The sequence below is a fragment of the Saimiri boliviensis genome, chromosome 16, assembly GCF_048565385.1.
Source record: "Saimiri boliviensis isolate mSaiBol1 chromosome 16, mSaiBol1.pri, whole genome shotgun sequence".
Lineage (NCBI taxonomy): Eukaryota > Metazoa > Chordata > Mammalia > Primates > Cebidae > Saimiri > Saimiri boliviensis.
In genome coordinates, this window is record NC_133464.1 from 72,189,822 (window position 1) to 72,214,910 (window position 25,089).

The 25,089-nt window shown below is 38.8% G+C and overlaps 3 protein-coding genes across 16 annotated transcripts in view; 2 read left to right on the plus strand and 1 right to left on the minus strand.

The window, feature by feature from the left end:
* The window catches only part of SUPT20H (SPT20 homolog, SAGA complex component), a 47,313-nt gene extending 41,071 nt beyond the window's left edge, over positions 1-6,242 (plus strand). For 7 of the 12 annotated variants that reach the window (XM_010344960.3, XM_010344966.3, XM_010344969.3 and 4 more), the window contains 3 exons: positions 3,973-4,078; positions 5,256-5,356; positions 6,105-6,242. In XM_010344960.3, the coding sequence (XP_010343262.1) occupies positions 3,973-4,078; positions 5,256-5,356; positions 6,105-6,242 (345 nt within the window). The remainder of the gene's footprint in view (positions 1-3,972; positions 4,079-5,255; positions 5,357-6,104) is intronic. The other 5 variants (XM_003934413.4, XM_010344967.3, XM_010344968.3 and 2 more) reach the window with 1 other exon arrangement.
* Positions 6,243-6,317: 75 nt separating this feature from the next.
* Positions 6,318-15,193, minus strand: EXOSC8 (exosome component 8). The gene is made up of 11 exons (XM_003934414.4): positions 15,107-15,193; positions 13,628-13,664; positions 13,373-13,436; positions 12,913-12,986; positions 11,413-11,458; positions 10,293-10,398; positions 10,150-10,195; positions 9,255-9,351; positions 8,051-8,171; positions 7,061-7,167; positions 6,318-6,737 (listed from the first exon to the last, which is right to left on the minus strand). Exons 1-11 carry the CDS (start codon positions 15,121-15,123, stop codon positions 6,622-6,624), a joined length of 831 nt encoding a protein of 276 aa, XP_003934463.1. The 5' UTR covers positions 15,124-15,193; the 3' UTR covers positions 6,318-6,621.
* A 74-nt stretch (positions 15,194-15,267) lies between these two features.
* ALG5 (ALG5 dolichyl-phosphate beta-glucosyltransferase) overlaps positions 15,268-25,089 on the plus strand; it is a 49,054-nt gene continuing 39,232 nt past the window's right edge. The window contains exons 1-4 of one of the 3 annotated variants that reach the window (XM_074387825.1): positions 15,268-15,339; positions 20,790-20,961; positions 21,366-21,412; positions 23,035-23,103. In XM_074387825.1, coding sequence (XP_074243926.1) covers positions 20,823-20,961; positions 21,366-21,412; positions 23,035-23,103 — 255 coding nt within the window. In that variant the 5' untranslated portion in view covers positions 15,268-15,339; positions 20,790-20,822. Of the gene's footprint in view, positions 15,385-16,232; positions 16,353-20,789; positions 20,962-21,365; positions 21,413-23,034; positions 23,104-25,089 lie in introns of those variants that run through there. The other 2 variants (XM_074387824.1, XM_003934415.4) reach the window with 2 other exon arrangements.

A 25,089-nucleotide genomic window follows, 5' to 3' on the forward strand; every position in this document is an offset into this window, starting at 1 on the left:
TTTTTTTGAGATAGAGTCTCACTGTGTCACTCAGGCTGGAGTGCAGTGGTGCGATCTTGGCTTACTGCAACCTCCACCTCTCATGTTCAAGCAATTCTTTGCCTCAGCCTTCCCAAGTACCTGGAATTACAGGGCACCTGCCACCATGCCTGGCTAATTTTTTTTTTTTTTTTTTTTTTTTTTGTATTTTTAGTAGAGACAGGGTTTCACCATTTGGTCAGTCTTGTCTTGAACTCCAGACCTCATGATCCACCCACTGCGGCCTCCCAAACAACTCTTTATTTCCTCCTCCCCTGAGCCACTATTCTTTGTTTGTATCAGTTTGACTACTCAAGATACTTCATATAAGTGCAGTCATATAGTTATTTGTCCTTTTGTGTCTGACTTATTTCACTTAGCATAAAGTCTTCAAGGAACCTTCATGTTATAGCATGTGTCAGAATAGTTTTTTTCATGCTGAATAATACTTGTAAATACCATATTTTGTATATACCATATTCATCCACTGATGAATGGATAAACAAGGTACTTGGGTACCTTCTACCTTTTGGCTATTGTAAATAATGCTAGTATGAATGTAGGTGTACAGTTATCTCCTTGAGACCCTGCTTTCAACTCTTCTGGATATATACCCAGAAGTTAGATTGCTGTTTCATGTGGTAATTTTTAAATTTTTTTAAGAAGCATCATACTGTTCCATAGTGGCTATACCATTTTACATCATCCCCGTCAACAACACACAAAGATCGCAATTTGTCCAAATCTTTGTCAACACTTGTTATTTTCTGATGGTGGTTGGGTCTTTGGGGATTTTGCCTTTTTTAATTTATTTATTTATTTTAATTTTTTTTTTTTTAATTTTTTTTTTTTTTTAGCAGCCATTCTAATGGGTGTGAAGTGATAATCTCATTGTGGTTTGATTAACCATTTTCCTTAATGGTTAGTGGTGTGGAGCATCTTTTCAGATGCCTGTTGGCCATTTGTGTATCATCTTGGAGAAAAGTCTATTTCAGGACCCTTGCCCATTTTTTTTTTTTTTTTTTTTTGTCAGATTACTTTTTGTTGTTGTTGAATTGTAGGAGTTCTTCATTCTTTATGTACACATATCAGATGTTGATTCACAGATATATGGGTTGTCTTTTCACTCTTGATTGTATCCATTGCACAAGTTTTTTTATTTTAATGTAGTTCATTTTCTCTTTTTACTTTTCTTGCCTGTGCTTTTGATATCGTATTGAAGATCATTGCCAAATGCAATATACTGAAGTGTTTTCACTTGTTTTCTTCTAAATGTTCTCTAGTTTTAGGTATCCTTTAAATTTATTAAAAATGCTTCCTACTGTTGATTTGCTTTGTATGTTTTTGAGAAATCTGATGCCAGTCTAATTTTCTTGCTCTTGTAAATTTATTTAAGCAGTTTGCCTAGAAGTGTGCCCTGAATGTTTGTCTAATATTTTCACTAGGATGTGTGTCAGAATTGATTTTGTTTTTCCTGTGGGTCCTTTTAGAGTCAGTTCTTTATTTCTGGTATGTTTTCTTGATGACAGTTTGTAGTTTCAAAAGTGGAAGCTTAGATTATTGTGTTGAGGTCATTCTTTTCTAAAATAAACATTTAATGTTATGTGTTTCCTTCTCAGTACTGCTTAAGCTACTTTCCACAAATTTTGATATGCCGTGCCTTCATTTCGTTCCATAGAATTTTCTGTCTTATGGATTCCTCTTAAATGAGTTATATATATAATGTTTGATTTCTAAATACTTGGGAATTTTCCAGATATCTTTCTGTAGTTGATTTCTAGTTTATATCCACTGTGGTCTGAAAACATTTTTTGGTCCTTTTAAGTTTGTTGATGTTTGTTTAGTGCTTGAGGACGTGATCTGTCTTGATGAATTCTCCATATATGCTTAAAAAATGCATATTCTGCGGTTAGGAGTGTTCTGTATTAGATCAGGGTATTTGATGGTATTGTTCAGGTCTTCTGTATACTTTTCTTTCTACATGTTTTTTCAGTTACTGAGAGAAGTTTTGAAGTCTTCAAACAAAACTGGAAATTTCTATTTCTCCTTTTGCTAAAGGTTGTTTTTTTGAGCCCATATTGTTAGGTGCGTATACATTTAGGATCGTTATATCCTTGATTAATTTACCCTTATCATTAACAAATGACCTTTATCTTAGGGTAATATTTCTTGTTTCTTTATTTTGATTAATGTTAGTGTAGTACATCTTTTTTCATCTTTTAGTTTTAGCCTGAGTTCTTTTATTTCTTAAGTGTTTTTCTTCTTCAAAATGTTTGTTTAATTGTTATTTCTCCTTGTTTGAATATTCCATTTATGGTGGTGGCTTACAGTCTACCTTAGGTTTGCGGAGTGTTTTGGGGACAAATTTATATCACTGCTAGTTTTTTTGCATTTTGAGCTTTTTGTCAGAGCTCCATTTTGGTGGTAATGTGGTCTGCCTTATTCTGTTGTTCATTTAATGAACTGGGTTGCAAATTCAGTAACATACCCTCCTTTCAGCTATGTGCTCTTTTGTCCAATCTCTATCTCCAGGGAGTTCCCACCAAAATAAATTTAACTTTTGAAATGTTTGGCTTGCCATTATATACTGAAATGTTACTTCAGACACTGTTTTAGGTGGTACCAAAGGATATCTTCTGCAGAACAAAAGTTTTTAATTCGCTAAAGTCTCAGTTAACAGTATCTTTCCTTTATGGAAAATGCTCTAAGTATCATGTCTCAAAACTCTTTACTTAGCCCTAGGTCCCAAAGATTTCCTCTTATTTTTTTTCTAAGAGTTTTATAGTTTCCTATTTTGAACCCGTGATCCCTTTTCAGTTAATTCTTGTACAAGGTGTGCAACTTAGGTCCTTTTTTTGTTTGTTGGTTTGGTTTTTTGGTTTTGTCTATCAATATCCAAGCTGTCCATTCTGAATTACTTTTGCACCTTTGTTAAAAGTCAGTTGGGTCCATCTGGGAGAGTCTATTTCTGGGTTCCCTGTTCTGTTTCATTGATCTATATGTCTATTCCTTAGCCAATACCACATTGTCTTGTTCACTGTAGTGAGTCTTAAAATTGGGCAGTTTTTTCTCCCATATCATTTTTCAAAATTGTTGTAGCTAATGTAGGTTTTCTACCTTTCCATATAAATTTTAGAATCATCTTGTCTATATCTACAGAAACCTTGCTGGCATTTCTAAAGGAATTGAGTTAAACCTGTTGATCAATTGGGGGAAGAACTACCGTCTTTATGATGTGAGTCTTCCAGTACATGAACATAGTATGTCTTTATCTAGGCCAAAGTTAATGTTTTGTAGTTTTTGGTATAAAAGTACTATACATGTTTTCTTAGACTTAAGATTCATACCTAAGCTTTTCTTTTTTTTTTTTTTTTTTTTTGAGAAGTTGTGAATGATATTTATTTTACTTTTCACATTTTCATTACCAATATATGTAGTGCTGACTTTTATATGTTGATCTTGTATTGTGTCCTCTTACTGAACTAACTTACTACTTCTTCTGGAGATTGCTTAGGATTTTCTACAGACAGTTGTACCATTTGCAAATAAGGACAATTTTACTTTTTCCTGTAAAATCTATATGCCTTTTATTTCCTTTTCTTGACTTAGGCTGCTGCCTAAAAGTTTCAGTACTATGGTTATGTTACAAAGGGTGTTTTAAGTTTTAAAAAACTGTTTCCATGAAGCTTTATAAAAGCCATAGGCATTATGAAGGTAGTATCAATCAATAAATACAGATGCACTGAAAAATAAAGTTTTCGTTGTTCAAATACTATAAATTTATTCTTGCTTATTCTAAATACCTTTGAAGTCTTTTCCTTGTTATTCTTTTTACAAGACTAGTCTAAATACTGATACTTTCTTTCATACAGGAAAAATACTTATTTACCAGCTCAAATTTGTTTTCCCTTCTTGTTCAAGTCATTTAAGTCATTTATTAATTTGTTTATTCAGGGTTCTGAACAAGGTTCAGCCAGTCAAGAACAGGCCTTATCTGCTCAGCAAGCTGCTGTTATTAACCTTACTGGAGTAGGAAGTTTTATGCAGTCACAGGCAGCTGGTAGGTATCTTCATAACTTTATATGCTGAATTTAGTACACATATCTAATCTATTTGGGATCTCACCACTTAAATTACTTTCTTTTCCTTCCCTTGCAAACAGTAAACAGGAAAAAGTAAAGGTATATTTAATGTGTGAACTATTAAATTAATGGCTGAGATTTTTTCCATTAATTTGATGGTGGACGGATTAAAAGAGCTTTGACTTAACAATTACCACAGTTATATTTTCCTTATGTTACAGTTTACTGGCAAAATTTAATAATTGCCCAATTTACTAGGAAGTTACTAGAGCTGTTTTCAGTGTTTGCCAGTAGTTATCTTAATTAATAACTTTTCAGTTTTCCTGAGTTTGAGGATTGAATGAGTGACTATGTTGTCAGCATCTTAATTTATCACTGTGGACTTACTATGATGCCTTTAGAAGTCCTTTAGAATAATCAAGATCTTTATTTTGGCAGTAAGTAATCCTTACGTAAAGTTTCAATTGAGAGGTAATGAATTCCCAAATGTAAGTTTATGTAAATATGTACCATTATCAGACCAGTTATGAATTTCCGAAAAGAGCTGTAGTGTAATTTAGTAGAAAGGACTCTAGTTTGAAAAATCATGAGAATGTTCCTAGCCACAGACTTGCCACTTAAAGTATGTTGGCCTTAAACTTCCTCATACGCAAAATGAGTGTTGAACTGATTACTGTGGTCCCACTCAGCTGAAAAATGACAATGCTTAGTTCACCACCTTTGTTGTTAATAGTCTGATATTCATTGCAGCATCTTTTGTTTAAAGCAATTGTCTGTCTACCAGTTTTGTTGTTACAATAGTTTAGATTTCTTCCATCTCCCTTTTCCTACTTGTTGGTTATATTTCAAAAATAATGTACTCTTCTAAACAAAATAGCACCAGTATCAAATTCCATACAGATGCAAGAGGAGAGGTTCAGTGCTTTGACACATAATGCACTCCCTTCTCGTTTTGTGTGAAGTTCCATAATCAGTGGTACCCCCAACTAACAGGAGACTATATACTAAATATATTCTGAAATGTCTATGATTTGATACTTAAGATTAATCATACTGCTAACTTTTCTATTATTTCATTTTCTATGTTGTCCTTTTCTAACCCTGGTAGCCTTCAAACTTTTTGACTGCCCTGCTTTCCCCTTCTCCTCTCTGTAGTGTTGTCTCAGCTTGGCTCTGCCGAGAACAGACCTGAGCAAAGCCTTCCTCAGCAGAGATTCCAGCTCTCCTCTGCCTTTCAACAGCAGCAACAGATACAAGTAATCCAGCAACTTCACTCTGATTACATTTTTAAAGATACTCAGCTCCAAAAGTACCTCAAAATAACTTGCTTTAGTTTTATTTGACTATCTTTTAAGACTATACAGTAATTGGTAAATAATTTAGCAAATTTTGAAGTCTGACATTTTAGCCAGTCAACTTGGAGCACTGAATATATTTTGTACATTTAAGCCATACTTTCTAATTTAAAATTTTTCATGAAGTGCTGGTGGCACATTAACATACATTTTTCTAGTATGCAGTATATTTTGAAATAGACAGTTTAAGTGCCAATTGTCAACTTTCTAATATTTTACTCCAGAAAAGTGTTCCTGTTAGTAAATGTCATTATCTGTTTATTTAGAAAAATGTTATACCATAATTTTAGGAAGGAAAGTCAGCATGTTATAGTTGACTGTCTTGATATTCAGGGTTGTTTTATGTTGCTATAAAGTATTATTATACAACAAAATGGTAACTGAAGTTGCTGAGTTACTACAGTATAGACTGGCAGGGCAAAGTAACAATTTTGAAGTTTGCCAAGAATCATTTTTAAAGCCCTCAGCAGGCTTCTGTGCCACTGGTGCTGTTTGACTGTGCATTGTCTCAATGTGGTATAGTCCCTTTTGTTATCTTGGTGCTTTCTCCCTTTTTCAGTTTTGTTGTTTTCATCACTCTCAGGAAAAGAAACTTTCCACACCTGCCTGCATTTAACATAACTCAATTTTTTTTCCCTCCCTTTTGCAGCAGTTGCGATTCTTGCAGCATCAAATGGCTATGGCAGCAGCAGCAGCACAAACAGCTCAGCTACACCGTCATCGGCATACAGGCAGCCAGTCAAAAAGTAAAATGAAGAGAGGCACGCCAACCACTCCAAAATTCTGAGTCTTGCATTATTTTTTTTTTTCCTTTTTTAAAAACACAAGAGCATTGAATCAAAAGGGTTGAGTTTCTACTTCCTTTTTGTTTTTTTTTTTTAATGTGTCAGTATTTTACATTGCTAGATGTACAAACTTTATACAGAAGCACAACCTTATCATTTTTAAATAAAAACAGGGAAATGGTTTAACAAGCTAGGGTTGGTTTGCCTAAGTCATTGCTTTTTAAAAATGGTTTCACTACACATAATATATATGGAAGTGACCTAAGAAATACTAGAAACATCTTTCAGAAGAATGTAGTTTGAGATTTATTTAGTACAAAACATTTGTGCAGTGTTAACAAATACAGTTTTTACAAATCTGTTTTGAAAATGTGGTGGAATTTATTTGGGTTTGATACTCTTAATTACTTCATCCATCAATTTTTTAACTTCTTTGTGTCTTGTAACTGCTCGGCTCATACAGTCCTGAAGTTTAGCTCCAGTTAGCCCGCTTCCACCTGAAAAATTATTTTGCCAATACTTAAACTAGTGTCATGTCAAATTATAAAACAAAAAAATTGGATAATGTAATTCAGGGTACAGTCTCAAGATCTGCAAGTTAGTTTAACAAGACCTCCAAGTGATTCTAATATATGTCTTAAGTTTAAGAACCACTGACATACACCATAAAGATGTAAGAAAATTTGAGGTAGTTAAGAAACGACAGTAAACTTAAATTAGGTAAATAAAATATCCCATATTCCATTTGGCCCTCCCTAATTTAAAGCTCACACCGAGTTTTCATCTACATATGTTTAGGACTTAAGTGGCAAGAACATGCCTGGTTTGTGAAGACAACAGAGCTTGCCTTCCTCATCCATTACTATTGTTAAGGTTCCTGTTGCCAGATGTTCCTCCTCTCCAGTAGGGTCAACTATAAGCAAAGTGCTATAAAAAGAAAAAAAGTGTAAGTTTATAAATCCATGGAACAAATTTTACTTTAAAAATACTAAACATCAAGCCTGTAATCCCAGCACTTTGGGAGGCTGAGGCGGGTGGATCACGAGGTCAAGAGATCGAGACCACCCTGGCCAACATGGTGAAACCCCGTCTCTCCTAAAAATACAAAAAGTTAGCTGGGCATGGTGATGCGTGCCTGTAATCCCGGCTACTCAGGAGGCTGAGGCAGGAGAATTGTTTGAACCCAGGAGGTGGAGGTTGCAGTGAGCCGAGATTGCGCCATTGCACTCCAGCCTGGGTAACAAGAGTGAAACTCCGTCTCAAAAAAAAAAAAAAATACTAAACATACTATCAGCCTCCGAAGTAGCTGAAATTACAGGCACACACCATCATGCCTGGCTAATTTTTGTATTTTTAGTAGAGACAGGGTTTCACCATGTTGGCCAGGCTGGTCTCCAATTCCTGACCTCAAGTGATCTCTGGCCTCGGCCTCCCAAAGTGCTGAGATTACAGGTGTGAGCCACCATGCCTGGCCCTGCTCTTGTATTTCTGAACATGCTAAAATCCTTGGAAAATACTGAAGATAACTTGAGGTAAATCTTTAGTGAAAGAATTGGAAAATTAACATGACACAGGTATAAGTAAACCAAGGAACAGGTAAAAGGAACACAACTGATCATCCAGTTCAGGATGCTTATGAAAACAAACAGGTTGAATAGAAATAACTGTGTAGGGTTAAGTATAAATTGAAGTGTTGATGGAAAACTAGGATGTGGGGTCACCATAAGTATTTCTGAAGAGTTAGAATGCTGAACATCAATTACCCTTCTCTTAAATATAGAAAATTTTAAAGTAAGTTTGATTAACTTACTCATCAAACACAGCAAAGGAAGTTGCAACTGGATGAGTTCTAATATTCAAATAACTTTTCTTCTTTAAATTAACTTCTGCTAAAGCAGTTTCTTCATTTATAGTAACTTCAGGCAACTGTACTAAGAAAAGGCAAATTTGTAAAGTAAGTCTAACGGACAAATGGTTTCTAAGCTTTTTTTTTTTTTAAGTCACCTTTGCCTCTATTTTACCTGCCCAGAACATTCCTTTTTAAAAAGCACCTTACAATGACTAAGGTAAATACAGAGGATATACATTGCCATTTCACAGCATCTGACATTCCTACCTACTGCTTATTGCACAATTTTTTTTTAAAGTTTAAGTAGTCAAAATGATTTGCATTTTTAATTTTTAGAGAGGGTATTGCTATGTTGCCCAGACTAGGATTTAATTCCTAGCAATCCTCCTGCCTCAACCTCCCCAGTAGCTGGGCCTATAGGCATGTGCCACTGCACCCATTTTTGAAATAAAAATGATTGCTAATAGATAACATGTCTAGCTAATCTATATCTGTCAGGTCCTGTTTTAAGCATTTTCACATTTTCATTGTATTCATCTAATCAATACTCTATTATAAAGAAGTACTATTATCCCTATTTTATTATAGATAAGTAAACTTCAGCACAGAGTGGTAGAGCCAGGATTCAAACCTAAGTCTCTGCCTTAACCACTCTATAATAATATTACTGTGCTAAATTTATTTTCTACCTCCAATTATTTGTTCTTACCAATTCAGCAGTGCAATGAAAGGGAATATGCACAAGTCACTGAACTCTATAATCAGTCAACCTACACTCCTTGTTAAGAAACTTCACTATTACTGTGGCCTCACAGTAAAAACAACAGAATCCATTCTACTTTTGGCAGTATCACATAAAGAACTATGAGGATACTGGCAAATCTTCACCAATCACCTAGCCAGAAATTAAACTCTTAACTCCCTCCCCAACCAGTATTTTGGAAAGGAACCAAGTCCTATTCTAAGTAGATGGGTACAGTCAAAGCAGCAATCTTAAACAGCATTCAATTACAGAATTTACAACAATCAACTATATTTGGAAAGTCATGTCAGTATTACATTCATTAATTTGAAAGCATATGAAAGTAAATGTACATGAAAAGTTTCACAAAACAACATTCTAAACCATTGGTAGAAATACTGCCTTTTTTAAAAGGCTGCTTACCATTTTTTAAAGCCGCTAACAAAGCAAATGTGCAGGCATCCAAAATGTTTCCATCATAGTCAAGGCAAATGAGATCACAGTATAGAACCCAGGCAAGCTAAAACAGAATTAACACAAAAGAAAATTAAAGCCTTCTAATGGGAAGAACATACTATTCGCTTAGACGTAAGAACCATAGAACCCTTGGTTAAACAAGCAAGATAATCTTTTAAGGCTTGGAAACCTTAAATGCTTTACCTTTGTAAAGCAGAAAATCAAAAGAAAGTAGACAGGTTTGGATAAAGCTGGCTTTTGATTACCAAGCTGACAAATGGCAAACTTGTCCATTTCCTTTAATAGAGCTACAGATATAAAAGAATTTCCATTCTTATTGGGAGGTTACAGATGAGGGAGATGGTTTTGAAAGCCCTAGCTAAAATTTAAAAGGCACCTTCCCATAACGCGTGAAATGTTAGGTTTTACAGTGCTAACGTATCAGTTTATGTGATCTGGTAGGAAAGCCTCTCTAGTTTCTAATCAACCTAGTTTTACATTTTCAAATAGACTTTTGGAATCTACTGTATGGTTTCAACATAAACATACGTTAACATGATTAGCAATTAATCTGCTACAAAGAATAAAAAATGAACTTTTCTCTAAAAGTTAAGGGGGAAAAAATTACTTCAGTTAAAAAGGTAGCTCCCAGATGCAGTAAGTTGGTCAAACTTGTTTTTTATAAACAATATGGTTCATTTAGAGAATTATAGACTAAGAAATTACTGAATCTCTAAAATCTGTAGACAGTCATATTTAAGGCTACTTTGATTGGTTGTTTTAGTTTTCTTACTCACTTTCCCCCCTCAAAAAAATCCCTTCAGAATTAGTAAGAACTTACAAGCTTCTCTATTCCTCTTACCTTTCCTGGAGAAATGCATAAGTCCTCTTTCTGAATTATCTGTGAACTTGATTTAATGACAAAGAGCAAAGTAAGTGAAAAGTCAAAAACTATCTGAAAATGAAATATAGTTAAGATTAAATTTATATATATGGTGCTCTTACTTTTCAATGACATCTGCAATGAACTGGCTAGCCACTTGGGCTTCTTCTCCAGGAGGTCCAGACCGGAATCTCGATGAACACAGGGGTGGTAGATCCACATTAGGAACTGAAAGAAACACTCTGCAGCTATGAACTAAACTTTTTAACTTCTGGATTACTCATGGGTTAAGGGTATTATCCACAGCAAAGGCAACCATGGCCATGGATAGGCTTTTCTGAGTAGAACGCATTGGAGCATTAGAGTTATATTCTGTTTGTTCTCTGTAAGACTCCCAGGCTTAGATAAAATGAAATTTGTATTTTTCTTTTTTCCCCCATATGCGTTTTTAAAAAATCTATTTTAGGCGTTAATTCTCCTAAATCCTTCACAAAAGTTTTCCTGATATCTTTCAAAACACCTCAATCTCCTCTGCTTTTCTTATTTAAAAAATGTTGGTTTCTATCATAAAGAACAGATGGTTCCAAGACAAGAAAAAAATAGCAGCTGTATGAAGAATCTTTATGGAAACAATAAGTGTGCAGTGACAGTTCTCTGACTAAAAAAAAATTCCATTTTTTTTTTCTTTTGAGACGGGGTCTCACTCTGTCACTCAGGCTGGAATACAGTGACATGATCACAGTTCACTGTAGCCTCGACAGCCCGGGCTCAAGCAATCTTCCTGCTTCAGCTTCCCAAGTAGCTGGGACAGAGGTGTGCACTGGCACATCCAGCTAACTTTATTTTTTTGTAGAGACGGGGGTCTCCTTTGTTGCCCAGGCTGGTCAAACTCCTAGGCTAAAGCAATCCTGCCGCCTTGTCTCCCAAAGTGCTGGGATTACATTTATTCCCCAGATGATACCCGGCCAAAATTCTATTTTCTTACTTCATGACACATGAATATATAAACAAGAATTGAGAAAGCAAGTCTGACAAAGGTCAAATGTATGAAATTCTGTATCCTGCTATTATGCTTTTACTAACACATACATGGAAAACTTTCGAGGAATGTGTTTTATTCCTAAATATTTCTGAATATTAGGAATAATTTTCTTTACATCAACTCAACTAGTAGGACTTAACTAAAATTAGCAAAATGTGTTAAAAGTATTTGTATTAAAATTACAAAATCATTTAACTTACCAACATATCCTTTATCAGGGGCATCTGTTGGTGGTACTGCAAATTCCTATAGTGGCAAAGAAATGTTTCCCATTGAAAAGGTACTAAAAAATTATGAAGACAATTCAGTATTGGTGCTGCTGATCCTCACAATAGCTCTACAAGATAACAAGGTACTATAGTACAGTGGACTACATTACAGTGCTGCTCAAGGTTACCTGGAGATCTTTTAAAAAATACGAATTGGGTTTGTGCCCCCACCCAGTGGCCAAGAATCTGAATTTATTCCCCAGATGATACAGCCACATTTAGGAACTGCTGCTTCAGTGGTAAAGAGCAAAAGCTCAGCCACGCCTCGTGGCTCACACCTGTTATCCTAGCACTTTGGGAGGCAAGGTAGGCAGATCACCTGAGGTCAGGAGTTTTGAGACTAGCCTGGCCAACATGGCAAACAACATGGCCATCTCTCTACTAAAAATACCAAAAATAGCCAGGTGCAGTGGCAGGTGGCTGTAATCCAAACTACTTGGGAAGCTGATGCAGGAGAATCACTTGAACCCAGGAGGCAGAGGTTGCAGTGAGCCAAGGTCATGCCACTGTACTCCAGCCTGGGTGACAGGGCCAGACTCCGTCTCAAGAGTGGGGGCGGGGGGGGGGGGGAAAGCAAAAGCTCTGTAATCACTAAGCCAGTTCAAATTTCAGAGCCAAACTTACTGGCTGAGACTTTAGGCAAGTTACTTAACCTCTAACCTTAAACTCCTCATCTGTCAAATGGGAAGAAAATAGTGTCTACGCCTAGGGACTACTAATAAGGGCCAAATGAGATAAAGCTGTTAAATCCCAGGCATAAAACCTGGCAAGGAGGGAGTTCTCAAATCTTACTGTTATATATCACTCTAGGTTTACCAAGGAAGAATCTCAACTGAGGTTAAACAACACAGGGTGTAGTATAGTCAAAGAAGCACAGGCTTTGGATTCAGATTTATGTTTTAAGTTTTACTTATGCGTCTTATGTACTTAGACAGGTTACTGAACCTCATTTATAAAACAGGAGGTGGAGAGAAAGAACAAATGATTGTTTTAAGGATTAAAGTGGATAATTCTGAAAAGCACCTAAGTACCTAAAAAGGTGTCTGGAACATAAGAGGTACTCAGTAAATAGTAGCCATTATTCTCTCAAATTTTTCAAGTTTTAATTTTCTACACATTTACACAGATTACATGTCATCACTGGCTAAAAGGATGTCACCAAAAATCTGTTAATTTCTCAAATTATATAACCAATTTTTTTAAGAATGATTAAAATTTTAAAAGTTATTTCATTTTGGTACATTTGACAAATGTTCAATTAGTCATTAAGCTTGGGTCATATTATCTAACACTCATAGGGAAAGCTCTTGGGAAATTAAAAACTGACACCCAACTGCCAAATCAACAGAATTATAGGTGTAAACTATAATCTAATAAATAGAGGAAGCTAATTTAGTAATTCAAATCTCAATAGGACATATTTGTACCCACCGCTTTAACTCCACAGATTACTGTAGTATTTCCCAACTTCACTAAAGCAGAACCGTCTGCAGTACTAATTGAACCTGAAAAGATAAGCAAAATGAAAAGTCCATAAAAGGAAAACAGCTACAAAATTATCTACATATCATTAAGTGTGTTAGTTTGCTGTATATGATTATCTTGTTACACCTGTCAGTTGCTTATGAAAATGTATTTCAAGTTGGAATAATTGATTTTAAATGATATAAAACTTTTAAATTCGTGTTTAAATAGTTATTCACCTATCCTTGAATTTGTGTTAATCATTTTTCATTCAGTTACAGGGCTTTTGTACGGATAAAAAAAATCTCTTGACAAAAAAATCATCATATCCTTTAGACAGGAAGAATTTGGCCGAAAAACTGTTGAGGTGGTTCAGAGACTAAACTTGGGATTATCATACAGTTGAAAGTGGAAAATACATCCTTACCTATGTTGACAGTTGTGGTTCTGAATTCACCAAGTTCTCTTCCATCAGGACGGCAGTTCTCTTTCTAAATAAATATGTTTATATAAAAAGATTCTACCTATTACATACTTTACATATCTATCACAAGTTTTACACACACCAGGGGAAACACATTAAATGTTACTTCAAATGGATTTATTTAATTTACTTGAAATTTATCTTTAAAAGAAGCCCATTGTCATCAAAAGGCACAACATGTACATAAACCTTACTCACCAGAAATCTCCTGTAATACTCCAGAGGTTCCACAGTTCTGAAACACATGTTAAAAATATATCTGAGATAAATGATTAATCTTAACATAAATCCAGAAATGGGCAAAGCTCTTTAGAATGTGGTGATACAGCAGAAATTACCACAATTTTTAACTAAAAGTTAAATCTAGAAAGTAAAAACCCGTGCAGTAGCAATCACATCCAATTGCTATTTTAACTCTGCTGTACTCGATTAGAAGACTGGCGTTTAAAAGCCCTTTGAGTGACCTGTTTAAAGGCGGATTAATCTAGGTGTCAGAAAAATCATGTCATTCTTGCTCTGAAACAAGGATTCAGAGTGATCTAGTGATCATGAAAAGAGATTACTTTCATAAACTAGTGAACATGAATAGTTAGATCGTACTAGATAACTCAGGAAACAAAAAAGGTACATCTTTATTTTCACTGTAATTGAAACTTAGCACATTCTTCAATTATGACTGGAGGCAATAAACGATTGTAGCATCAACAGTATCTGCAACTTTAAAAAACACAGAGACCACAGATGTATTCATTTGTGTACGGTATGTTTAGGCTGTTACTTTGAAATCCCACGAGGTACTTCTAGACTCGTCACTAGATCTTAAGAAGGTAAATTTTAAAGCAAGTATATATACTACTATATCATGACTTCGGAGTTTATATTCATAGATAACTATTTCAGCATAATGGGTTTCCTTTGCAATCCTATTTTATCCATTTTTTTAAAAAAAAACTCTTAAGAAAGTCCATAGGCTACACACACAAAAACCTTCCGAAAGAGGCATGATTCTTTTAGAAATCAATTACGGGAGAAAGAGAACCAGGCGGTATGTGGCTCTGACGCAACAATCTTTATGTATTTGTATTTATTTATTTTTTGAAACAAGAGTCTCACTCTGTCGCCCAGGCTGAGGTGGCAGTGGCGTGATCTCGGCTCACTGCAACCTTCGCCTCCCCGGTTCAAGCGATTCTCCTGCCTTAGCCTCTCAAGTAGCTGGGATTACAGGCTCCCGCCACCACGCCCGGCTAATTTTTTATATTTTTATTAGGGACAGGGATTCACCATGTGGAGCAGGCTGGTCTCGAACTCCTGATCCGCCCGCCTCGGCCTTCCAAAGTGCTGGGATTACAGACGTGAGCCACCGCGCCAGGCCACAATCTTTAAAAGATTACAATTATGTCTCCTGGGACTGCACGTTCACTACACACCACGCTCACGAGCGCTCGCAGCGGGTATGGAACTCTACAGTCCTTTCATATCCCGTTTCACTAGGGGAAAGAAGCCCTTTCTTTTCACTACGACCACCTCCAGGTCCTCCCGCCCGTCGCCTGCTTCGACAAGGAAGGAAATGGTACTCCAAAAGGGTCGGCCTCCAGGTGACAGAATCTCAGCTAAGAGTTAAAGGAAGCCGTCGTCGGCCAGGGTATAGAACTCGGCCCTCCAGCCGCCAGCACTCACTTGAACCCAGCCGCCATCTTCCCGCCCGCGCGTCTGCGCCTGCGCCGCTCTTCGCCTGCGCGCCTGTTCCGCCACCGCACTTTCGACACGGATGCCCGAGCCGCTCACGCCACAGGAAACGCCAAGGCGGGGACGCGACGAGAGGCCCGCCTTGGCTCAGACTTTATCCCGGCCGGACGCCCTTCTAGGTTTCCTTGCTTGGACGTATTTTGACGAATCTGCTGTTACAGAAGGTGAAGGTCTCCTATAAAAAAGCTGGTGCTGTCGCTCAGAATAAGGCCAGTATTTCGGAGAAAATAAGGTTTCCAGCGAAGAATCAAGCATTGCGTGTAGCGCGTTATTCCAATGTTTCTGCGTCTTTTTTCCGCCTGTGACTTAGGCTGAGCCCTGACCTTGCCTCTTCCCTGGTCAAGGGCTCCCTGCTCCAGCACGTTGAGAAATCTGAACTTTTATGCGCTCGTTATCAGCACCACGTTCTGCTCTGCAGGTCCTGGAGCTGGCTCCTAAGCATCAGCTTGTGTCGTAGACTGTGTCGTGCTTAAGGCTGCCATCTCTCTCCGACGTGAGGTTACCAGATAAAATACAGGATACCAAGTTAAATTTGAATGTCTGATAAACAGCATTTTTTTTTTTTTTTTTTTTTTTTTAGCACGAGGATGCCCCAAATAGGACATGCAATTAGTTGTTACCAGCACCTGGAGGGAGCTGGGAAGGCTTTACAGATAGATGGTGATGGTTGCACCGCATTGTGAATGTATTTAATGCCACTCACTACTGTAAAGTTAAAATGATTTAAATGGCAACTTTTGTTTTATTTTACCACAATTTATAAAAACTAATGTAATAGACCAGAAGCCTTTAACAGGATGAGTTGTGTAGTATGTAAATATCTTAATAAGGCTGTTTAAAAAAAAAAGATTAGCTTTTTGTTTTTTGGTTTTTTTTAATCTGAAATTCAAATTGAGTAGACATCTTGCATGCTTGCCAAACCTGGCGTGGGTCTAAGGAACCTGGCGCGTCCTCCACCGCCTGGGCGCCGAGCGCTCCAGAGCGGCAGGTTCTCCGCCTCGCCACGCGGGGGTGCTGCGGGCGGCGGGCGAGGCCTCTCTGGCTGCGGCGCCGCGCCGCGCTTCCGGGTGTGTGTAGGTGCCGGATAGGGCGAGCGGCCCCGGCATGGAGGATGGCTCTGCTCCTGCTGCAGCTGGCGGTGCTCGCTGCGGCGCTTGTGGCCGCAGCCCTCGTACTGGTGAGAACAGAGGTTGGGGACCGGCGCGGGCCGGAGCTCACCGCTTTCCTTGAGACTGCGGCTCCTCAGGCGTCCCCTCCTCCTCCGCGCTACCTGTTCTCGGACTCATCCTTTTCCCCCCTAGCTTCCCCCGAATTCCTGACCTGAGTTTCCTTTCCTGCAATTTCACTCCCCTTTTCTTCGGTTCTTTAATTTTTCCTTGGAACCTTATCTCTTTGTGTCTCAGAGATTTTTCACACCTGGGGCGCACCCACCCAGCCTGGCATCGTCGCCGCTTCCCTCGCCCCTGGCGCCCGCGCCCCCTGCCCACCCGCTCTGTCGGCCTCGACCTCTCCCAGACTCCCTCCGGGACCTGCAGCCGCTGCAGTTCTGCCCCACCCGGGGAGGTCTGGAGTCTCCAGAAGGGGTGTGCTTCCTAGCCTGCCCCCTTTGCTATGGGGTTAGGCAAATAGGGGTGACGGTGCCCTGACGACAGCCATCCTTTACATATGGGAATAAATCCGTGGATCGATGAGACCCACGGGTGAACGAGAGAGACAAGCCTCAGGCCTCCTAATATTACCATGTCAGCGGGGGTTTGGGGGAAGGATTGTATTCCAGAATTAAGCACCCTCAATATACTGTCCCTAAACAAGGCAGAACAATAGAATTCAAACTCGATTTCTTTGCCATTGCTCTCGAAACACAAAAATATTGTAAGCCCTTGCTGATTGTTAAGTGGCAGAAAATTGGCCAACTGAACTCTCTCCCACATATTTTGGAATGAGCCAGCCATCTAGTTAGTAAAAGTGGAGAGGATTTCAGCTTCCTTGCTATTCACATTAGCCACCTAGACAGCACTGCCAGGACGGCCACTCTGCCATCTTTTCAGAGGATGTGTAAATTTACAGTTTAGATAAAATGCAGTGCATCCTTACTTCTTTGTTGATAGTATCTGGATGAGAGAGGAGTCCTCTCTTGCCCTGACAAGTGGAGATTTCAGGGTTTGGGTTTTGTTTTTTGAAGTTTTTGAGCAAACCAGGTTGGTTGGTTGGTTGGTTTTGGCGGGGTGCTGGGTGGGAATTAGTGGTTTCACACATTCTTAGATCGAAGCTGCCTTACTTTGGGTCTTACTGCACAGATTTTATGAGATTGTACTGACCGTATTTGTTCCCACTAGCTTGAAGTGATAAGAGCTACCATTTATTGAGTGCCTTACTTACTGTATGTTGAGTGTTGCACTAGGTTTAATAGGAATTATCTCATTAGATCTTTAAAACAACGCTATGATGTATGTTATTAGCGTTATTTTACTGGGAAGGAAACATTGCAGAAATGAGTTTCATGTACTCAAATGTCACACAATTAGTAGAACTTAGATTTTTTTAAATGTCAGAGCAAGAAATCATTTAAAAAATCGTTTTTCAAAACCTCATCTTGTCTTCATCTGTATCCACTCTCCATTCTTATTTTATCACAGTCTCAGCTCCTTTCTGAATTATTTTAAAACAACTTGAAGACATTTTATCTTTAAATCCTCAGCATTTATTTCTAACAGATAAGGTATCTCTTTTAAAAATACCACAATAAAGTGGTCACAGATTTGAGTTTATTCTGTGATGTCAGATTCCTCGTCAGTTCACATCCCCTCACTTGTCTCATATATGTCTCAGTTTGTTCCAATCAGTATCCAAACAAATGCCACACATTGTACTCCGTTGATGTCTTGAGTCTCTTAATTTGTTAACAGTTTCTCCTCCCCTTGTTTTCTTTTCCTTGTCTTTAATATGATCATTCCTCCTGTAGAACTTCTCACAATTTCGATTTCTCTGAATGCATCCCCTTAATGCCTTTTAACATCGTCCTCTGTCTTGAATTTCCCATAAACTGGTAGTTAGAATCTAGAGACTTGTACTTGATGGGTTTTTTTTTAATTTATTTTTTATTTTTTTGAGACGGAGTTTCACTCTTGTTACCCAGGTTGGAGTGCAATGGCACGATCTCGGCTCACCGCAACCTCCGCCTCCTGGGTTCAGGCAATTCTCCCGCCTCAGCCTCCTGGGTAGCTGGGATTACAGGCAGGAACCACTATGCCCAGCTAATTTTTTGTATTTTTAGTAGAGACGGGGGTTTCACCATGTTGACCAGGATGGTCTCAATCTCTTGACCTCGTGATCCACCCGCCTCGGCCTCCCAAAGTGCTGGGATTACAGGCTTGAGCCACCGCGCCCAGCGATGTTTCTTTTAATCAAGAAAAAAATCATGAGGGATGCTTCTTCAATTCTTTCGTGTCTCATCCATCAGGAGTCATGTAAAGGCCAGTTGTCTCTGGTGTTAAGATGGACCTGCGAGTTCAAGTGTTGCCAGCCAGACCTACCAGTTTATAAAGTTTGTCATCAGCCTAATCATTTCAGTAGTCATTGAGGATCATTGCCTAAATGCTTTATTTCACTGTGGGTTGCAAAATGAAATATTCTCATTGTATCCTTCATTTATTACCTAGAATTTTATAATGAAGGAAATCTTATCCTCGGCTATTCTTTTACCCTGAAATACCTTTAATACATATAAAACACAAAATAAAAGGCAAAATTTTGAAATACTGAGATGGTTCCCTGGCATCTTACCCAGTTTTTGTTTTTGGTATCATTGTGAATTTATGATTTACAGTATTTTTCATGGTTTGATTCATTGCGATAATTTTTTTTTAGTGGGAGGAGGTGGGAAGATGATCAGATCATCGCATCATAGACCAGTGAGAGCCCCGGTGGTTGGCTGCTTTGTCCTTTTGGCACAGCCCTTATAATCTTTGATAGTGTCTTCACTTCCTAGTATGATATGCTATTCCACCATTCTACATTTCCTGCCCCAGATCTGAATCACTCATCCTCTTTGGAGCACTGCCGGCTTTTAGTAGGAAATTAAATTTAGAAATGAATCTAAACACTACTGTGCATAGTGGGAACTCTTCACCACTGTTCTGGTTACTGCCTCTATGCTCCCACTAATCAAAAGGCATTCACTCACAGTGTCTACCAAGTGGGATATTAAAATTGGTCATTAAATTACAAATGAGTAGCATTCCAAAAATTTACAGATTGTTTTAAAATCAAAAAGTGTGCCAATACAAACAATGTTAAAAAGAATGGTTATTTCCAAAGCTTAGCTCCCAAGTGCATCAGGGAGCCTGTAAGTTAGATACTTCACAAAGTGCTATATTCTGAATTCAAATTCGAGTTAAGTATCAAAAACATATTCTTTTTTTTTTTTTTTTTTTGAGACGGAGTTTCACTCTTGTTACCCAGGTTGGAGTGCAATGGCACGATCTCGGCTCACCGCAACCTCCGCCTCCTGGGTTCAGGCAATTCTCTTGCCTCGGCCTCCTGAGTAGCTGGGATTACAGGCACACACCACCATGCCCAGCTAATTTTTTGTATTTTTAGTAGAGACGGGGTTTCACCGTGTTGACCAGGATGGTCTCGATCTCTTGACCTTGTGATCCACCCGCCTCGGCCTCCCAAAGTGCTGGGATTACAGGCTTGAGCCACCACGCCCGGCCAAAAAACATATTCTTAAACATTGTTCTTCCCTACCTGGTAGTCTGAAGAATCTTCCTTTTATATCTTGGGTCTGTCTGGTCCTGGATGGGAAGTCTGCCTCACCCTATACGTTCCACTGCAAAACAGATTTGTCTTGTCACATAGAGATTCCAAGCAGGGATATGACCTTACTGTGTGTGTGTGTGTATGTGTGTGTGTGTGCATGCATGTACACATGCTGAGGAACAGGGTTTTTTTTGTTTGTTTGTTTGTTTTTTTTTTTTTTTTTGAGACGGAGTTTCGCTCTTTGTTACCCAGGCTGGAGTGCAATGGCGCGATCTCGGCTCACCGCAACCTCCGCCTCCTGGGTTTAGGCAATTCCCCTGCCTCAGCCTCCTGAGTAGCTGGGATTACAGGCATGTGCCACCATGCCCAGCTAATTTTTTTTTTTTTTGTATTTTTAGTAGAGACGGGGTTTCACCATGTTGACCTGGATGGTCTCGATCTCTTGACCTCGTGATCCACCCGCCTCAGCCTCCCAAAGTGCTGGGATTACAGGCTTGAGCCACCGCGCCCGGCAGGAACAGGGTTTTAAGGCATCTAAGAGTAGACTGGTCTTCCTATAGTGACTGATCCCTATTGTAGCTGGGATGATTGAGGCCTGGGGAATGATGACTAGGAAGAGACAGAGCCTCCTAAGGCATTAGCACCTTACATAGAAAAAAGGACAGTCATCCATTCATAGTAGGGGACTAGAAAGGGGACTCACTATTTAATTTTGGAGTCACCTTTAGATCATTGTTAATGAACTAAAAACTAAGAGTGAATATTCAACTAAAAGAAAAGTAGATGATATATGCTAACATAAATATAGAAAAATCAGTAAAACGTAATTTTTTTTTTACATTTCTGCTTTTAGATTTCCATTGTTGCATTTATAACTGCTTCAAAAATGCCAGCACTTCATCAACATGAAGAAGAGAAGTTCTTCTTAAATGCCAAAGGCCAGAAAGAAACTTTACCCAGCATATGGGACTCACCTACTAAACAACTTTCTGTCGTTGTGCCTTCATACAATGAAGAAAAACGGTGTAAGCCCTGTTTTGATTTTTTTTTTGGGGCAGGGGTGAGTAAAGGGTAGTTTGGAAAGAAATGGAAATTTAAAGTATTTGACTTGACTGTCTTTGCCAAAACATTAATAGATGTGAGCTGTGTTGTGTGCACAGTTGGTAATCGTTGCAGTTCTGCAGAGATGGAAGTGAATATTAGCTCTCATGAATAGGAGCAGCATCTTGAGGCTGTGGGGACTGATAAATGTTCTAAGAGGTAGTAAGAAAGATGTGGACAGGAGGCAGGATTCCAGATGGGAATGACCATTGAGAGAGTACCAGAGGCGCTTGTTAGATTATTGGGACTTTTTTCTGTATGTAAGCTGAATGTGCCGGGCTTGGAAAATCATTTTCAAAAGCGATTTTTAATATTTTTTTTCTTTAAGTGCCTGTGATGATGGATGAAGCTCTGGGCTATCTAGAGAAGAGACAGGTATCATGTTTTCTCTTTTAATATGATGTGTCCAAGTAAAACTAGACCAGGTCACCAACTCGTGGACCCCAAACTAGATGCACTGTGAGAGGCAGTCCTGGCAGCACCCGATTGCTGGGCCACCTGCTGCTCGGCTTGTTGCTATTCATAAGTCCGGCACATAGCACGCTACCTCTAGAGGCAGGTGGGTGACGCAGGACAAACCAGGAAGCTGAAATTTCTGTTTCCCTACCCTCCTACCCATTTTGATCCTCTCTTACCTGATGACGTATTTAAAATTGAGTGACAGTGTATGTCTGCAGACTTTGTATGATGCTACAATGCTGTTTTTACTTTTGTGACTTATGAGAAAAGGTATATTGTTGTTTTTGATGTTAACTTTTATTTTATTCTTTTCTCTTTTTTTTTTTTTTTTGAGACGGAGTTTCGCTCTTGTTACCCAGGCTGGAGTGCAATGGCGCGATCTCGGCTCACCGCAACCTCCACCTCCTGGGCTCAGGCAATTCTCCTGCCTCAGCTTCCTGAGTAGCTGGGATTACAGGCACGTGCCACCATGCCCAGCTAATTTTTTGTATCTTTAGTAGAGGCGGGGTTTCACCATGTTGACCGGGATGGTCTCGATCTCTCGACCTCGTGATCCACCCGCCTCAGCCTCCCAAAGTGCTGGGATTACAGGCTTGAGCCACCGCGCCCGGCTCTTTTCTCTTTTTAACTAAGTTTGAATAAACAGAAAAACTGTCTGAATGAACAGAAAAAAATTGATATTTTTAAAAGACTTACACTGATGTTGAAATGGTTTTGTATTTCTTCAATATTCTCAAGAGTATCCTCTTACATTTTCTTCCTCTTTCCCCTACATAAGAAGGGAAGTAATACACAGCCTTTTATTGTAATATTAGCTGCCACTAGAATCTCCTTGAAGGGATTATGAATTGAGTGAATTCTTGGGGAAAAAAAAGTTTTGATTTCCTTTGCTTTTAGGTTTTTTGTATAAAAAGGAAATAGAAGATTCACTGAAAGAGAAAGGCCTGTATTACTTTATTACTGACTTAAAAAATTCAATTTAGAGAAAAGAAGAAAGGAATTGAGCCCTTAATATATATGAGGCTTCTACCTCTCCAATTACCTATAATTTTCACATCTGCCACATACAGTAGATTGTTCTGCTCTCTTTTTTTATTAAGAAAAAAGGCCCAAAAAGTTAAGTTGCCCAAGGTCATTAGGCTAAGAAATGCTGCAGCCAAGCAGTAATCTGCAGTCTCTAGCTTCAAACCTCAGGAGCTTTTCTCTTACACTCTTGCAGCCTCTCAAATGTGCTGTAGCACCACAAGTACCTGGCTTCTTCCATCACCAGGGTGCAAGATAGACCGGGGGACAGCGAGGTGACTTGGAGAGGTTGAATCAATATTCACTGTCTACCTCTACCCAGGAGCTCTCTCTTTTTTTTTTTTCTTTTTTTATTAACTTAGCCTTTTTATTTTATGCTGTTTGTGCCCTAATAGTTATATTTAAATTTATATGTATCAACACTAAAGCAGTTGTTTTTTAAATTATTGATGATTTTATTAGAATAATTTATGGCAGTATGCCAAATTGTGTTATTTTCTTTTTGTTTCTTGCAGAAACGAGATCCTGCATTCACTTATGAAGTGATAGTAGTTGATGATGGCAGTAAAGATCAGACTTCAAAGGTAAATACACTTGCTTTTAGAATTGACAATAGATAGAAAATAGAGAATAATTTTGCACATATGAAATCTCACTTTCATTCATCAAGGGACCCTAAAGCTTTGCCTAACACTCTCCATTGTTACAGCATAGATAGCAGAAAAATACAGATTTCCCTTATGGGACTTCTTCATAGCACCAGGGAAGCTTTGAAGATCACCAGATAGGGAAGTCACATGCCCATTCACAGTTCCTCCTAACCTTGAGAGTAGGAACCTTCGTTGCCTACCAATTTGTGCTTCATTTTTCCCTAAGCACAGTTTCTTTCTGCTCCATCTTGCCTTATGATTTTTAAAGCAGTCATGCAAATAGAAAACTGCCTTCATACCAGCCACTGGGAACCAGGTGTGTCCTTTCACATGCACAGAATGCATTGGCAGGATCTGGCTTAGGAAGGGTAAGTGCTGCACTTTGAGTAGTGAGTATGATATGAAAGTTATGAACACAAGCCATCTCAGGAGTTTAGTGATACATGAAGGAAATGGCCCGGAAAGCAAACTTCGGACACTTGCTTTTGAGATAACGGAGGCAGCCTAGACCCAGCTGAGGCTGTGCATCTTCTCCTGAGGAGCACTCTTTTGATGGCCCTTGACCTCTGAGTGGTCTGCTGCTCTACTGGAAGGATCAGAGATGCTCTCCCAGGCAGGACAAGCAATTGACCCCACTGATTCAACGTTAGGAGGAAGTAGAAACTTGAAATTATATTTAGTAGAAGTTTTTATTTAAAACAAAGAAACCAGTTCCTGCTTAGTAGTATTTATGGATTCCCTGGTTAATGTCTTACACTCTGAGGGGTGTGAGAAAAATTTTAGATATGGCTCTTGTTCTTGAGGCATTTCAGACTAAGGAGGCACAAAGTATAATACAAGAGAAAACTGCAGTTGTACAGTGACGTTTATTATATCCTCAAACAACGTATCAAAAAGGCGAGTGGGCACTCAGTAGGAACTCAGTTCACAAACGGTGGCCGAGTGACAGCTGCCCTGTATACTAATGGCCACGCTGTAAATCTTCAATGTGTGTCCATTCCAAATAGGTGTGGCTTCCACAATGTGTTCCTTCCTTGAAGCTAGATACCAAGAGGGAGGTTTTCATCCTAACGTAGGAAAGTCTCATTAGTTCACTTAGCTACTTACCCAATGACTCTATCTTCTTGGTTTTGGAGTCTTATGATGAACATCAAGTATCGGACTGTTCCAGAGTAAATATCTACAGCACAAATAAATGTTCTTTTTTTTTTGAGACGGAGTCTTGCTCTATTGCTCAGGCTGGAGTGCAGCGGCACGATCTTGGCTCACTGCAACCTCTACCTCCCAGGTTCAAGCGATTCTCCTGCCTCAGCCTCCCTAGTAACTGGGATCACAGACGTGCGTCACCACACCCAGCTAATTTTTGTATTTTTAGTAGAGATGGGGTTTTACCATGTTGGCCACGCTGGTCTCAAACTCCCAACCTCAGGTGATCCGCCCACTTCGGCCTCCCAAAGTGCTGGGATTACAGGTGTGAGCCACCGCACCTGGCCACAAATAAATGTTCTTTGAACAGACATTTCTTCAGCTATTAAGCAGGAGTCAAGAGTTTTGACTGGTACTAAAATACAAAGATGTGAAGACCACTGTCTGCCTTGGAGGAGTTCACATCTATTAATAATACTGGAAATATGCAGCAAATGATTAGAGCACTGGGTGTTAGACATTTTTATCAATTAGGAACTGTATCATAGAGTGGCTTAGATAATAAAGAAATTAAATTATCTCTTCTGCCAAGAAGTCTGGACACAGTTGATTCCAGAGTTGGCTTAGCATTTAAAAAGGATTGGGTTGCTGGATCCATATTTTCCATCTCACACATTCCATCATCACAAAATGGCCACATCTACAAATATTACATGTTCTCGAGTAGTAAGAGACAGCCAGGACTTTAAGAATCACCTCTGGGATGGGCATGCT

Coding starts and splice junctions, on each gene's coding strand:
- EXOSC8 (XM_003934414.4), bottom strand. Junction 12,987..13,372: donor AACCACAACTGTCAACATAG/GTAAGGATGTAT, acceptor TTATCTTTTCAG/GTTCAATTAGTACTGCAGAC. Junction 6,738..7,060: donor CTGTTGTCTTCACAAACCAG/GCATGTTCTTGC, acceptor ATAATTTTTCAG/GTGGAAGCGGGCTAACTGGA.